This window comes from Sphaerodactylus townsendi, linkage group LG12 (genome assembly GCF_021028975.2).
Source record: "Sphaerodactylus townsendi isolate TG3544 linkage group LG12, MPM_Stown_v2.3, whole genome shotgun sequence".
Classification (NCBI taxonomy): Eukaryota; Metazoa; Chordata; class Lepidosauria; order Squamata; family Sphaerodactylidae; genus Sphaerodactylus; species Sphaerodactylus townsendi.
In genome coordinates, this window is record NC_059436.1 from 42,367,562 (window position 1) to 42,382,712 (window position 15,151).

The 15,151-nt window shown below is 42.6% G+C and overlaps 1 protein-coding gene across 1 annotated transcript in view; it reads left to right on the forward strand.

Annotated features, from left to right (window-relative positions):
- The window catches only part of PAPPA (pappalysin 1), a 299,243-nt gene that overhangs the window by 60,072 nt on the left and 224,020 nt on the right, over nucleotides 1–15,151 (forward strand). The window contains exons 4-5 of the mRNA XM_048512627.1: nucleotides 8,539–8,832; nucleotides 10,315–10,507. Coding sequence (XP_048368584.1) covers nucleotides 8,539–8,832; nucleotides 10,315–10,507 — 487 coding nt within the window. The remainder of the gene's footprint in view (nucleotides 1–8,538; nucleotides 8,833–10,314; nucleotides 10,508–15,151) is intronic.

Consider the following 15,151-nt stretch of genomic DNA (forward strand, 5'->3'; position numbering starts at 1 on the left):
TCTGGCAACCAAGTAATGATAGGCTTCTGAAAGCCTAGCTGACCTGGAGCTTTCATTCTACCTGTTTTGTATATATATATGTATATATATATTGTATGTATATATGTATATGTATATGTATATGTGTATGTATATGTATGTGTATTGGCACTCAGGTGGTCATCTGCAGAAGCACAGGTGACTTTCTAACCATCAGAAAGAGTTTCCCACCATCCTCCTTTGGACCCTTTTCAATAAAATGCACTCGGTAACTTCATCTGCCATGTGCTGAACTGTCTTTGTTTAGGAATGCTCCACTTGGATCCTAGTGCCCACCTAACAGAACTAAGTAGGCACTAGGACCCAAGCAGAGTATTCTAATACAAAGTTGGTCCAACTTCTGGCAGAGGAAGTTACGATTCTACTTAGTTCTTTTTGTTGAAAAGGGTGTAATAAGGGCATCGAAAGCAGAATAGGCATTAGCCAGGCTCTCTTCCATTATGTTTCCTTCCAGTTCCAGCTGAGCAACTCCTCCCCAAGCAACACTTGATATTCTGTCATTGTATTCTTTTTTAACTTATGATGTTTTGATTCCTTTTTTCTTTCTCTGGAAGCTTTTCGGGTGAAAAGCGGAAATAAAGAAAGCTTCCTGAGTCTATAAAAAAAGGCTGGGGTTGGAATCACGTGTTGTTGTTTTTTGTTTTGTTTTAAAAAGTGCCAGTACGCATAAGGTCATGCTGGTTCCCACCAATCCCCCCTTCCCCCTGCAGATCGACGCCAAACTGTTCCCAAGGATCTGCTAACCTGCAGGACAACATTTTTGATGCTGAGGCAGAATAGGGAGATTGCTGCTTCCCCTTAAGGACAGTGTGCTTAATTTGTTTTCCTGGGATGGTTGGATGCATGCCATTATTTGGCAGTCCTTACAAGAACTCTGTGCAGTAGGTCAGTACTGTCTTCACAGTATAAGCAGTGGTCTGAGACTGAAAAGCTGTGATTTCCCTAACCTGAGGCTACCTGTGAGTTCAAAGCCAAGGTGAGAGTGTATAAGAACATAAGAACATAAGAACGAGCCTGCTGGATCAGACCAGAGTCCATCTAGTCCAGCACTCTGCTGCTCGCAGTGGGCCACCAGGTGCCTTTGGGAGCTCACGAGCAGAATGTGAAAGCAATGACCTTCTGCTGCTGCTGCTCCTGAGCACCTGGTCTGCTAAAGCATTTGCAATCTGAGATCAAGGAGGATCAAGATTGGTAGCCACACTTCTTATATTTTTCTTCAACTTGCCAGTGTGCACTAAACTCTTCTACTATTGTTTTTCTTTTTTTTGCTGGCAAGTCACAACTGACCCCAGAAAGTTTTCAGGCACGATACATTGGGGGGCGGTTTGCCATTGCCTGCCTCTGCCTCACCCTGGTATTCCAAATACTAGCCAAGGTCAGGGCTGAAAGTGTGTGACTGGTCCAAGGTCACTTAGCAAGCTACTATGGCATGAAGAAGAAGAAGAGGAGGAGGAGGAGGAGGAGTTTGGATTTATATCCCCCCTTTCTCTCCTGCAGGAGACTCAAAGGGGCTTACAATCTCCTTGCCCTTCCCCCCTCACAACAAACACCCTGTGAGGTAGGTGGGGCTGAGAGAGCTCCGAGAAGTTTTGACTAGCCCAAGGTCACCCAGCTGGCGTGTGTGGGAGTGTACAGGCTAATCTGAATTCCCCAGATAAGCCTCCACAGCTCAGGCGGCAGAGCTGGGAATCAAACCCGGTTCCTCCAGATTAGATACATGAGCTCTTAACTTCCTATGCCACTGCTGCTCCTGTTTCCCAGGACCTAGTCCAGCAGCTTAACCACTAACTGCTACACCACGCTGGCTCTTATTGTAGATTTGCTGTCCTAAAAATAGTACCAATGCTCAATACTAAGACAATGCAAATTTCATGTAAATTTCACCGGTCTGTTGCTCCAGTGATAGATTAGCAGTGTTAAAATATTTTAAAAGCTCTTCTGTTCTGTTAAATCGCTCCCCTGAAAAGTGGGAGGAACTGCTGTTGGATGGATGGAGAAAGGTGGGGAGAAGAAAACCAGACGCAAGCCAAAGGCATGCTGTCTCCCTTCACCTTCTTTGAGAAGTGAGAGGAAAAGTTACACTTTCCAAGGTTTAGGAAACCACCAAGATTCTCTGATTTGAGGCAAGGTGAGTTCAGTAGAAGGGAAAATGTGTGCAGTACGGAGAATCTAAACTGAAGGGAATTATGGTCAAAGGGAAATGGACCACAAGTGCACAAATGGCCATGGACAGCTAGATATTTTGGATCATTGGTGTTGCATTCTCCTGCAGCACCTCCTACTGGGACATCAGTAGACCCTACCATTCTTACAGTTACCTAATTTTAATCTGTAGCATTGTGAATGCAGTATATTGTCAGGATTATTTATCCAGAGGTGAAGGTTTTTTAAAGCAAGTTTTAAGGAAAAAAAGAATTAAGGATAGTTTAAAGTTTATTCAGAAATGAGAAAAAAAGGGGAAAGAAATTAATTTCCTGTTTTAACAGCCATTTCTGCCCTCTTTCTCCCTCGTTGGTGTTTAATCTTCTTGTACCCTTTTCTTCCCCTCCTCTTTTCTTTCCGTAAAAAGCAATATGTGTTTAATAACAAAGTAAAATGAAATATGTGCTGTTGTCCAGATCTAAGCTTTGAATATAGATCATGTGGGTGAGGGAGCCATCATTTTGGTGGAGAAACTGTGTCTGATTTAGGCTTTTGACAGCTTTGAAAAAATATACATACCGTATCTCTCTCCACCCCCCACCACAAGTCTAAAAAGGAAAAATAAAGGGTGGGGGGGGCACACAACAACCTGCTGAGCTGCTTCTGCCCTGATAAAGTCAAGCCAGCCTGTATTGTGATTTTTATCTGATCACTTAGGGAGACTTCTGCCAATATCGCTAGTGATGGGAAAAAATGCATTTTAAAAAAGTAATAGGTTTGTTGCAAGATAACCGGCCAGGTTTCTGTCTGGCTGAAATCCACCCAGCTGGTATAGCCTCGTGCCTTGATTTTCAAACTACTTTAACCCTTGGAACCCTTAAAGTAGTGATCTTTATGATGAGCCATACCCCTCTCCACAGGGGTGGTGTACAAATCCTAAGGGTCATTCGGAACTTTTGAGGGCAAACATAGGGTATTCTGGATTTTAAGCAACTCCTCCCTATTTGCCATGGATTGTGACCACCAGCAAAAGAGCGCTGTTTTATACTGTTCATCCTGTCTTCAGAATAATATCTTGTACTAGATTTCTCCTAGCATGCTATAGTGCCGTGGTGGCGAACCTTTGGCACTCCAGATGTTCTGGAGTACAATTCCCATTAGCCCCTGCCAGCATGGCCAATTGGTCATGCTGGCAGGGGGCTGATGGGAATTGTAGTCCAGAACATCTGGAGTGCCAAAGGTTCGCCACCACTGCTATAGTGGTCAAGAGTGGAAGACTCTAATCTGGAAGACCAGACCTGATTTTCCACTCCTCCACAGGAAGCCTGCTGGGCAACCTTGGGCCAGTCACAGCTCTCTCAGAACTCTCTCTCAGCTTCACCAGCCTCACAAGATATTGTTCATAATGTGATCATGAGCCTCATAGTGAGTACTTACTTCAGACCAAAAGATTTGTAAACAAGGCCACGCTAATTCATTTTTTTTTTTTTTGCTGCTAGATTATGGCACTGGAAGTTCACTTCTGGGAGCCAAGTTTTTAACAATACTGTTAAAGCTAAAAAAATATAAAAATCCTCTTGACATTATTAATTATGCCTGTTGGGATACCTACTGCTGTTCCACTTTACTTTTTAAATTGTTAAAATTGTTTTACTTGAATTGTAATATAATATCACTTGTGTAGAGGATTGTATTGATACATTTATTCTTCTTAGTGATTTCCTTTCAAATCTGATGAAACTGTGGAGCTCTCAGATCTGACCTTAATCTATGTGGATAATTTCCTTTTTTCTTGTTAAATCATGCTCGACGCTGTTGGATGTGTTTATGTAATTTTTAATTTATGCTTATGTTAATGGAAATGAAATTATTGTAAGCCACTTTGAGAATCCTTAAGGTAGGGAGATCAGGGTATCCTGAAGGTAAAGAAGCACAGGGTATATAACTCATCTTTTCTTTTCCTCTTCTCCCCGCCCCCCCAGGTCTTTTAGAAATGAAAATTGGAATCTAACTTAATACTTAGGTCCATCATACAATACAGTCTCATTGAACAAATTTCCTTTTTCTGTCATGATTCTTTTCCAGTGAGTCTTGTCTTCGTATGATATGATTAAAATACAACAGCCTCAATTCAGTCATTTTAGGTTGTAGTGAGAATGCAGATTTGATTTAATCTAGAACCCTCTTATCTGTCTTTTTGGAGGCCCATGGTATCTGAAAACTCTCCTCACACATACACATTTCATGGATATAGAGTGCCAAACAAGGAATCTGAGTTGCTGAAAGTTTTGAAGTTTGGTCTCCCAGGTGGTTTTTTCTTTCTGAATCATATCCACGTGAACCCAAATTTCTATTAGGACTAATGTGCAAAGGGAGGGGTTAACCTATTCAACCTGTACCATCTTGCTAAGAGAGTGCTGTCTGTTTGGCCCAGCGAGGCAATCAGCAATTCCCTCAGCCACAAATGTAATCTCCCTCCAGCACAAAGCAGTCTAAATCTGAATTGATAACCTAGGTGCTAGCACACTTATCACAGCACCCACAAAATGTTTCTGTAATAATGCATTCCCAGAACAGGTTAGTAGTCTTCACCAGTGTATGGATAAGGTGAGAGGGGTGTGTGTATAGAAAAGGGAAGAAAAAAGAAAAGGGAAGAAATTTTGCAGTGTGTCTTAACTAAGGTGTCAAGCTGCACTAGACAGACCAATAACCAAGAAGCTCAAGGCAAGGACAGTCCGTCTGATAGGCAGGAAGGCAACCCAGACAAGGATAGGATCTAACTGATAATCAGGAAACCAAAGACAGAGGCAAGACCAGTGGTAGGATTTGCAGCACCACGGATAGCTCCCAGGGAGCAGAGAACTTGCTCCAGTAAATTCCAAAGCAGCTGCGTGGCCCTCTTGTATATTCCTCTCGGAGGAATTGGTGCCAAATTTACCTATTCTTTTCCCATTAATGTTCATAATGTTTTAGGAGTGGCATGGGAGATTGTGAGGCCTTAATTTCAGGGTATGGTTGTTTCTTGGCAGGGCGGGGGGTATCCAGCTCAGGAGGTTCAGGCTGTCCACATGCCAGATTCTCATACAACATTTTGTATATTTTGTGTATACTTATATCCTACTTTCCCTCCAAGGAGCTCAGGGCAGTGTACCTGGTTCTTCTAAGAGGGAACCCACAGGAAACTGCCTTATCAGGCCATTGATCCATTGATCAGGCATGTCAGCCTGAGAGAGAATAGCTGGGCCCACGTCTCCCCCATTGAGTAGGAATTTGAACAGTTCTAGTCCAATACTTTAACCACTACACTACTTGAACCTGCATTTGAACTTCTTGTGTGCCACTTTCATCTAGTATAAACAATTGGCCCCCAACTCCCACTAATGGGTGTCATCAAGACATGGGGCCAAAGACTGGTGTCAGAGCAAGGCACTGTTCTCCCCAAAATGGATGCCCCACAAAGAATTGTGGGATCCGTCTTGTGTGTCATGCTTGGATGGGAAGGAGATTAGCAGCTGAACTTTCCCCCTAAACTGTACATGGCTGGACAGTGGGGCTAGCTAATCCCTATTGTGCCACCCCAAGGTGATTCAATCCATGCTCCAAGCAGATCATCACTTCCCCTATCTGCACCCTTCCCAACAGTATTCAAAAGAATAGCCCAGGCATTCTCCTGGGACCTGATGACTCATCAAGCCTGTCTTATTGTTCAAACCACAGGCAAGTAATCAATCCTTTGTCTCTGGCTTTTCTGCCACCTCGGGACCCTTTTGAGGGTAACAGTATTGGTCCTTTGGTTATTCACAGGCCATTTCTGCACAGGTCAAAACAGCCAGTGGAAGGACGATAAAAACAGCGTTATATACAGGGAGTTTGCATGGCCGTCGCTGCAGAAACGATGCTGCAGCAATGTGGCAATGCTCCAGTGGGCCCACAACAGTTTATTAAAAAATCACTCACTGAGCATGTCTTTTCAACAATGGCGCTCTGCAGTCGGTGTCATGCGAAGCGCCCATCAGGAATCGATGCCGCAGAGCCCACCCTCCACAATGGCAGCCCACACTGGTCAAGCCTGGTGCCAAACGCCCATGATGTCTATCCTGGGGAAAAAAGAAGACCGTTTGCAGCTGTGCGAAGCGCCGGGGTTCAGCCGATGCACTAACTGTCTACGGAGCACCCGCCCATGCGAATGCTCCATTGCTGCAGCGTTGCCAATAACACCGACGGCACAACACTGTAATGGGCTGTACAAAAACGGCCCTTGTATTATGTGCACCCTGGATTTGTACACTCACTCCCACTTGCCTTTTCATCTTCATCACTGCTTTCCCTGGACATCCCTGCCAGACAGACAACTTTCTCCCATCCTGGAAACACTTTCCAGCTTCCTTCCTTTTCTCTTAGTCAGCTTTTATATGCTTTATATGTGTCTGTCCATTGCTTGTTTTATTGGTATTTTATTAAAACACATTCAATTTTACAGCCACCTGCTCATTGAAAAGTTTTCACCAGAGACGATCTTGGTATACATAGGTTTATCAATCCCAATTTCCTTGCTGCCTCTCTGTCTCAAACTGATTTCCCCAAACTTCAGTGGGGATTGCCCGTTCAGGGTAACACCAGAGCTGTTAGCTCAGAATCCATGTGCCAAAATTGGGATTACGATTACTCTTTTTTCCTGAAGAATGAAAGCATGAGTGCATGTTCTTATTAAAAGGGGATTTTTGTTTTCCCCCAGCATTACAGTTCCAGAGAAATAGATATTGGGGCCCTTTTGCAGCCTTTCATAACTCAGTTGATTCATACGAGTGTATTTATTCAGTGTACAAGAACATTAATTGAATAGCAGTTGAAATGAGTGGAAGGTAATGGGGGTGTTTTTAATTTCACCTTTTTTTTGTCCAGGAACACTCTTGCTAAAGGATGGATAACTCTGGTTGGAAGGAGTAAGTGGGGAAAGACCAGTACAATTTTTAGTGGTTATTTCTACAGTGAGCACATGTTGGCAGTCAGAGTACATGGGTATAGCAGACTCTTCTGATCTCTAGTACAAGAAAAAGAAGAAGAGTTTGGATTTATATCCCCTCTTTCTCTTCTGTTGGAGACTCCAAGGGGCTTACAATCTCCTTGCCCTTCCCCCCTCGCAACAAACACCCTGTGAGGTGGGTGGGGCTGAGAGAGCTCCAAAAAGCTGTGACGAGCCCAAGGTCACCCAGCTGGTGTGTTTGGGAGTGCACAGGCTAATCTGAATTCCCCAGATAAGCCTCCACAGCTCAAGCAGCAGAGCGGGGAATCAAACCTGGTTCCTCCAGATTAGAATGCACCTGCTCTTAACCACTACGCCACTGCTGTAGTTGATACAGGTTCCTTCTTTCCAAAGTGATGGGGGAGGGAGAAGTGCTGAAATCTGACCCAAGCTGGTTGAGGAGGAAGATGCAACCCAAACAAACAGACCCTTTCACTGATCGCCAGGTTGTTCTGATTATGGGATTGCTTATTTCAGATTAAGGTGTATATGTTAAAGGGGCATTTTTATCAATTTTACACAGCTACTGTCCTCACCAAAAAATGGCAGCTATCTGACAAACCTAGTTTTTTAAATCCTAAACGGGGCTAAGGAAATGTTCTCTGTTCCATTTATTTTATGTTCACTTGTGGTATAGTAGTTAACAGTAGTAAACAGTAGTAAACTCTAGCGAACCAGGTTTGTTTCCCCACTCTTCTACATGCAGCCTGCTGGGTGACCTTGGACCAACCACAGTTCTCTCAGAACTCTTTTAGCCCCACCTACCTCCCAAGGTTCCTATTGTGGAGAAGGGAAGAGATGTTTTAATGCTGTTTTGGGACTCCTTATGGTAGAGAAAAATGGGGTTTAACCCCCCCCCCAAAAAAAAAACCTCTTCTTTGTCAAAAGTTTAAGTTCTCACCTTTTTGCATTTATCTTTGGCGATTTGTTCATACGCTGGTATGGATTTTTCAGTATGTAATTTATACGTATGACAGTTATGTTGCAGTATATGTCTGATTTATTGATTTGCATATGATGGAAAATTCATACGTTTTATGGTGGAAACTTGGAGCAAGGAAACAGAAGAGGGGGCAGAATCACAGAATCATGGCATCCACCTGCTCTTGAGTGAAGTTAAATTAAAATGGGGGATTTGAGGACGAAGCAACAGAAATGAAAAACTTGTCGTGATGCCTAAAGCAGAGCAAATGATGCCAGGGGAAGCAAACGTAGACATCTTTGCTTCAGTTGCATCATATCTGCTGGAATGAATTCTAAGTACCATCTTCTCCTGTTACATTTTTTTTGTATGTACAATGTGAAAACAACTGTCCCATTTTCTCTCTGCACAGGGGGAATTGTACTGAATCCTTCCTTCTATGGCATACCAGGCCACACACACACAATGATCCATGAAATAGGCCATAGCCTGGGACTCTACCATGTCTTTCGAGGCATCTCTGAGATACTTTCCTGCAGCGATCCCTGCATGGAAACGGAGCCTTCGTTTGAGACAGGGGACCTCTGCCGTGACACCAATCCAGCTCCAAAACACAAGCTCTGTGGCGACCCGTCTCCTGGCAACGACATGTGTGGCTTCCGCAGCTTTCAGAACACACCGTATAACAATTTCATGAGCTACACAGGTACTCCACCCAATCTCTTTTCCAGCAGGAATAATTTCCAAATGAGCTGGAAGTGGTGGGAGGGACTGCACAGAAAGTATCTATCATGCAAGGCAATGAGCAAGTTAAGAGTATAATTTTTGCCTAAGCAGTTACTCTTTCAGAATAGTCCTATCAAATCAAAGCTCTGTTTTTATAACCAGATCTGCCCCCGTGACAAAGTGGTGTATGGGGGAGGTCCAGTTTGTAGGGAAAAAAACAGTATGTATGGGTGACAGGAACTTAACTTCCCTTATCTGCAACTTAGTGATAGGATCGTAATGTTATGCCTTCTGCCTTGTTACATGGCAGATTTAATAAGCAAGAAAAGGCTAAAAGATTGTGCCCATGTAATGATGGCTCAGTTGAATCTCTGGCCCGCCAATTACTACACTGTCTCAGATTCAAGGAAATCAGATCCAAGTATGTGAATCTTACTCCTTTACATTTACCCCATCTCCCCGATTTAATTAGATTACACTACTTGTTGGACAATCCTGATCCTTCTCTCTGTATGATAGTGGCAGAGTTTCTCCTGGAAATTACTAAATGCCAGTAGATTTCCTTCGACCTAACATTTATTTCCTGTATTGTATATGCTTTTTAATCCGTTTTTATTATTGTTGTACGGTTGTCTATGCCAATAAAGGCTTGCTCTCCAGAACTTGGTGATAGCAGAAAATGCCATCAAATTTCAACCAACTTATGGTGACTGCTTGAGTTTTTCAAGGCAAGAGATGTTCAGAGGTGATTTGCCATTGCCCTCCATTACATAGTGACCCTAAAGATCTTGGTGGTTTCCCACCCAAATACTAACCATGACCTACCTTGCTTAGCTTCCACGATTTAATGGAATCTGGCTATCCCGGGCCATCCAAGTCTGGGCATCTACAACATACCCTATCGCAATGGTTTCCTCTCCCAGGTGTTCAGTTTTCTTTAACTGGACACTGTTAAAAGAATTCAGCACAACTGGGAGAAAAACACTTGGGGGAAGGAGAGTGGTGGATTCAAGAAGGGTTCAACCCCCACACACCACCTATACACTTCCTTTCTTCAAAAATATGGACAGACCCATCCTCTCCTTTGTGATTGAGACACAGCTGGGTTTATGCATTGGGTCTTTTGCTATCACATCTTATTTGATCTTGCTTTGATAAACCATTGAGTTTCAGTGAAGGGTTCCTTTTGTTCTTTTCCCCCTCTCCTGTCTTTCTACCAGCTATTGAGCATCCCTAAAGCCATTTGGGAGATTGAAGGGTGCAGAATATGAATTTTGTGAAACTGCTGGATTCATCTCAAAAGCTGGCAGGCGAGGGGTTTGGAAGATAATCAACATTGCCTTCTCCCTAGGTCAGATATTCATTTTATAGTGCCAGGAGAGCCTCACCTTGCCCCTCCCACCATGAGAGATACAATGCATACATGTTCAGAAGACTAATAGCTTCTGTTTTTTTCCCCCAGATGATGACTGCACCAATTCCTTCACACCCAATCAGGTGGCTAGAATGCACTGTTACCTGGACCTGGTGTACCAGAGCTGGCAACCTGTCAAGAAGCCTGCTCCCATAGCTATCTCACCACAGATTGTGAATCGCACAGAGACCTCAGTCACCTTGGAGTGGTTTCCACCTATTGACCAGCATTTCTTTCAAAGGTGAACCAGAGTGACAATGTGCTTGCGCTATTAGACTTCAAAATAAGGTGTGATCTGTGGCAGTGAGGGAAAACATGTTAAAACACTGCTGTACTGCTTTTCTTTACCTCATGGTAAACCCAGGGCCATTTGCATAAAATGTTCTTATACCACCATTATAGAACAGCCCCAATAATAATAATAAAACAATAATAATAATAATAAAAGCTTCAATAATCCTAAACGTTACAATGCCAATAGCATAAAAAACCCACTGTTCTAAAACCAGCAAATCTGAATGCAGCCCAACTGACTGATTAATTTTGCTTAAAGGCCCAGTTAAATAAGACTATTTTTAATAGCTGGTGGGAAAAAAAGAGACAAAGGGACCTCCACTGGTCTCTTTTTCCGCCATTTCAGACCTATCTCCATACAAGTCCTTGGATTGGGCCACCATGATCTCCACTTTCCTATAGGAGGGAATGTAGAGACGTTGGCACAGTGAAGGTGGTTAGCAAATAAGCTCATTCAGGGAGACGTGGTCCTTCAGATATGTGGGTTCCAGGCCTCGTAAAACTTTAAAAGTTAAAACCGGAACCTTAATTTGAACCTGGAAACAAATAACTGGTAGATACAAAAGTTCTGAAACGGATGTAGCATGCCAACAACAACGAGGAATTACACTGACTGTCGTTTCCCAGAATCTTTTTTCCTGCACCTTGAATCCATTACTTCATGTCCTAGTCTTTGAGGCAGCAGAAAACAAGCTTTCTCCCTGTCACTATTAAGGGTAAAAAACATCAGAACAGCAGCAGCAACACTTTTACTACCTTTCAAAGCCTTGTTTCTATGTTTGGACCAGCCAGGTTTGTGCTGGAAAACAACCTTTAAACATTTAAAAGATCTAACTTGCTCAGTATCTGAGCCCTGAATAGACCAATTCATAAGACGACAAACATTTGAGAATACCAGGACTTTTGATTTTGTTGGATTAATTAGTAGCTGATTGGATACATAGTAATCATTACATTTGAGTGATAAATTCTTAAGCCCAACCCTTGAATGGGACAGCAAGACTGCATCATCAGCATATAAAAGGATTGGAACAGGGACATTATCCAAATGGGGACAATGGGAATTTATGCTGTTCAAGGTCAGAGCAAGATCTTTCAAGAAGAGATTAAACAACACAGGGGCTAACACACAGCCCTGCTTGACTCACTGGGATACAATGATACTGGGGGTTAAGTGGCCTGATGGATTGTTTCTTACTTGGCAGGTGGGGTTTTTATACAGGGACATTATTAGCATAAGGAGCCTGGGGTCTATTCCAAGTTTCGCTAGTTTAGAGCACAATAGGCCCCTGTCTACAGAATCGAATGCCCCCTTTAGATCTATGAAGGCTACATAAAGACTGAATTTACCCTTCTGTACATATTTGGAAATGAGCATACTCAGGCAGTGGTCTAAGGTGGACTTTCCCTTCATGAATCCAATCTATTCAATGCCAATAATTTTTTTCACCAAAATCCAAGAGAGAAGATAGATTAATTGGCATAAAGTTTGCCAGAGATCGCCAGGAGGCTGATTGGTCTGTTAACTGGCAAGCTGTGATCACCCATTTTAAACAAGGGGATAATAGTGGCATTTGTCCAGGAGGATGGAACCAAGCCCGAATTAGTCACCACAGTGAATGGAGAAGCTAATAGAAGACACCCCCAATCGGTGAATGATTTATAAATTTCATCTGGGATGCCATCGGGACCAGGTGCCTTGTTAGATTTAAGATTATTGATTAATAGTCTTATTTTGTTTTTAGTAATTGGGGCCAGCAGAGAGCATCACCAGCAGAAGGGTGATGGTCCCCATTGATGTTGTCAGACTCATCGCCGAACAGGTCATAAAAATACCTATGCCATGTTTCAAAATCAATATTAGAGACAAAAGGGACGGATGAACACATCCCATTGGTGACGAAGCACCAGAAGCCTCTGGAATCATTCAATTGAGCTGCTTGAATAATAGCACTTTATACTAATTTGTCTGTGAAGATTTTCACGTAGAAGGAGTGAGAGGTGGCTCTTAAGTGTGAAGTATTCCTCAGGGAGGTTAGCACCCTGGCACCTATAGTCCGTAAAGATTTTTTACATATACTTTTTAATTGCCATGCATTCCACAGTGATATGAATATTGGAGGTTGCCCTAGAAGGGACTTGGGCTTTAATTAGAGTTGCAAGGGCACCAACCAGTATTTGAGCCAGATTCTTAACTTTAGTAATGCAGTCATCCGGGAATGAAGTTGACACCAATGCAATTCTGCATTGCATCAATTGAGGACTATGAAGAAGAGACTCAGTGCCTGTCTAGTATGCTCATTACACCTGATTTTATGAAATATAGAGTGAGAACAAGATACAAACACATCTCTTGACAGGCATAGAGTCAAATATACCACTAGAGGCATATGGTCACTCCAGACTTGAAGAGAGATTCTTAAAAAAATTGAATAACATCTGGGCAGGATTGCAAAACTGAGACATAATCTAAGACACTGTTGTCACGAACCAAGACATGTGTTGCCCAGAGAAATTTAAACTGGGCCAAGACAGATTTAAACTGGGGTCCAGAGAGATTTAAACTGGGCCAAGCCATTTAAAATAACTTAATCGAACTGTAGACAAAATGTAACAAGATTGCACAAGAATTAAATGATCCTTCCGTCAAAAGTTGGTGATTAGTTTGACAGAATCAGTGAAGGACGATTGCCCCTTTCTACCTTAAGAAGAAGATTGTGTACCAGTGCCACTAGCACTATCTCTTTCCCCAAAACAGGCCTGAAGCCACATTAAAATGGATCAAAAGTAGTGTGTCATCCTGAAAAACCTCCAGTTTCTCTGCCTCCACCTGCTCAGTTACTTTCCCCTGAAATGGTAGGTTAGATGCGAGCATTTAACTATCCCATAGAGCTTTTTCATTGCTATTTGCTGCCTTCTTGGTTACATCTTTTGCCCTTCTACCCTAGCGGTGGCCTTCCCAAGAGCATCTGTCTATCTGTCAGAAACAGGATGCACAGCTAAATGGACTTTTAGATTTGATCCCATGGGCTTGAGATCTTATATGCATGCACAGCACATGTGCTGCCACCAAACCATAGTTTAGGGGATCCAAAGTTAAATAGGTTTTGCTTGAGGTGCTATCAGTGAGTCAGACTTTGAGCCAGATCAGATGCTAACCATCTTGCTCAGGTGTGTGCTTGTGCAAGCAGGTGTAATGCTCAGGTGTGTGCTTGTGCAAGCAGGCCTATCTCATTAAGCATGATCACCCAGTATGTCTTGGAGAAATAGATGAGGCAGCTCACATAAGCAAGAAGCCTAGTGTCTGAACAGATCCTTTGTTTCCCCACATTCCCCACAGCTACCACCATCATCTTCTTTCTCCCTGTCTCTTTTTTGAAAGGGTAAATTGAGTTCTCGCAATATGTATTTAATTTATATTTCATAAAGCAGTTATTGTATGTTAAATAAATTCCATCTGCCTATTAAAAACATATTGATACAAGGTTAATTGTTATGTAACAAAATACGTCTCTCCTACATACTTCTTCGACCTCAATCAGTATGTTTTTAATAACCCATGGCTAGTTGGTACTTAAATGACACACAATGGCCAGCCTGTTCAATCTAGGATTTCATACCAGAGTTATCATACCTTAAGTAAACACTAGACTTCTTTTACAAGCCCCTCCATTGAGGTTTCCATAGTGTGGAGTCGGCATAACTTGTGGATATCTAAGAAAACATAGTCCAATAGTTATGTCACAGCTTTCTCTGTTTCTCAAGCCTAGGATAAATAAATCGTAGAGTGACTTTCAGAGGGCAGAGGTAGGGAACGACTCAAAAGGTATTTTGAATTAATAATTGATCTATTGTCAGTTCCTACTTGTTCACCTCCAGTGTAAGATCTATGTTCTGTTTAGTTATAGCATACCTTACTGAGATCCAAACTAGATATTACGAGTACGGATGGTAGATGTTTGTGCATCTATTTGGCCAATATCACCTCAATAATGTCTAGTAAAAGATAACATGTGATGTGTGCCCCTTCAAATGTCAGTCAGTGAAGTGGAGTAGACATGAAGAAACTGTACAGTCAGTGGGAAATCATTCCCTTGGTCTCAGAGAACCACTTGCACTGTTGCCATCATCCAAAAGATCCACATTAACTTTTATCCCAGGCACGAGGCCTACACATTAGGGATGCTCACAGCTTGTGTTTTCCTTCTGCAGTGGCTGTTTCCAGGTGGGAACCATCTGCCTTCCATAGGCTCCACTGGGTAAGGGCATTGCCCATTTTATTGAAACGTAAAATAGGTGTCACATTGGGGAATGGTGGTCAGAAGAACCACATGTGATCTGCCAAAGAGCTACATGTGGCTTCTTAGCCACTTAGGCCCCTTCCGCACATGCAGAATAATGCAGTTTCAATCCACTTTCACAATTTTTTGCAAGTGGATTTTGCTATTCTGCATTGAAAATGGATTGGAAGTGCATTATTCTGAATGTGCGGAAGGGGCCTTAGTGAGTATCACTGCTCTACATGCTGTTTTTAATGTTACTGTGGAAATACAAATTAAAGCCGAGCATTAGAGATCCGCACTAGCAGCAG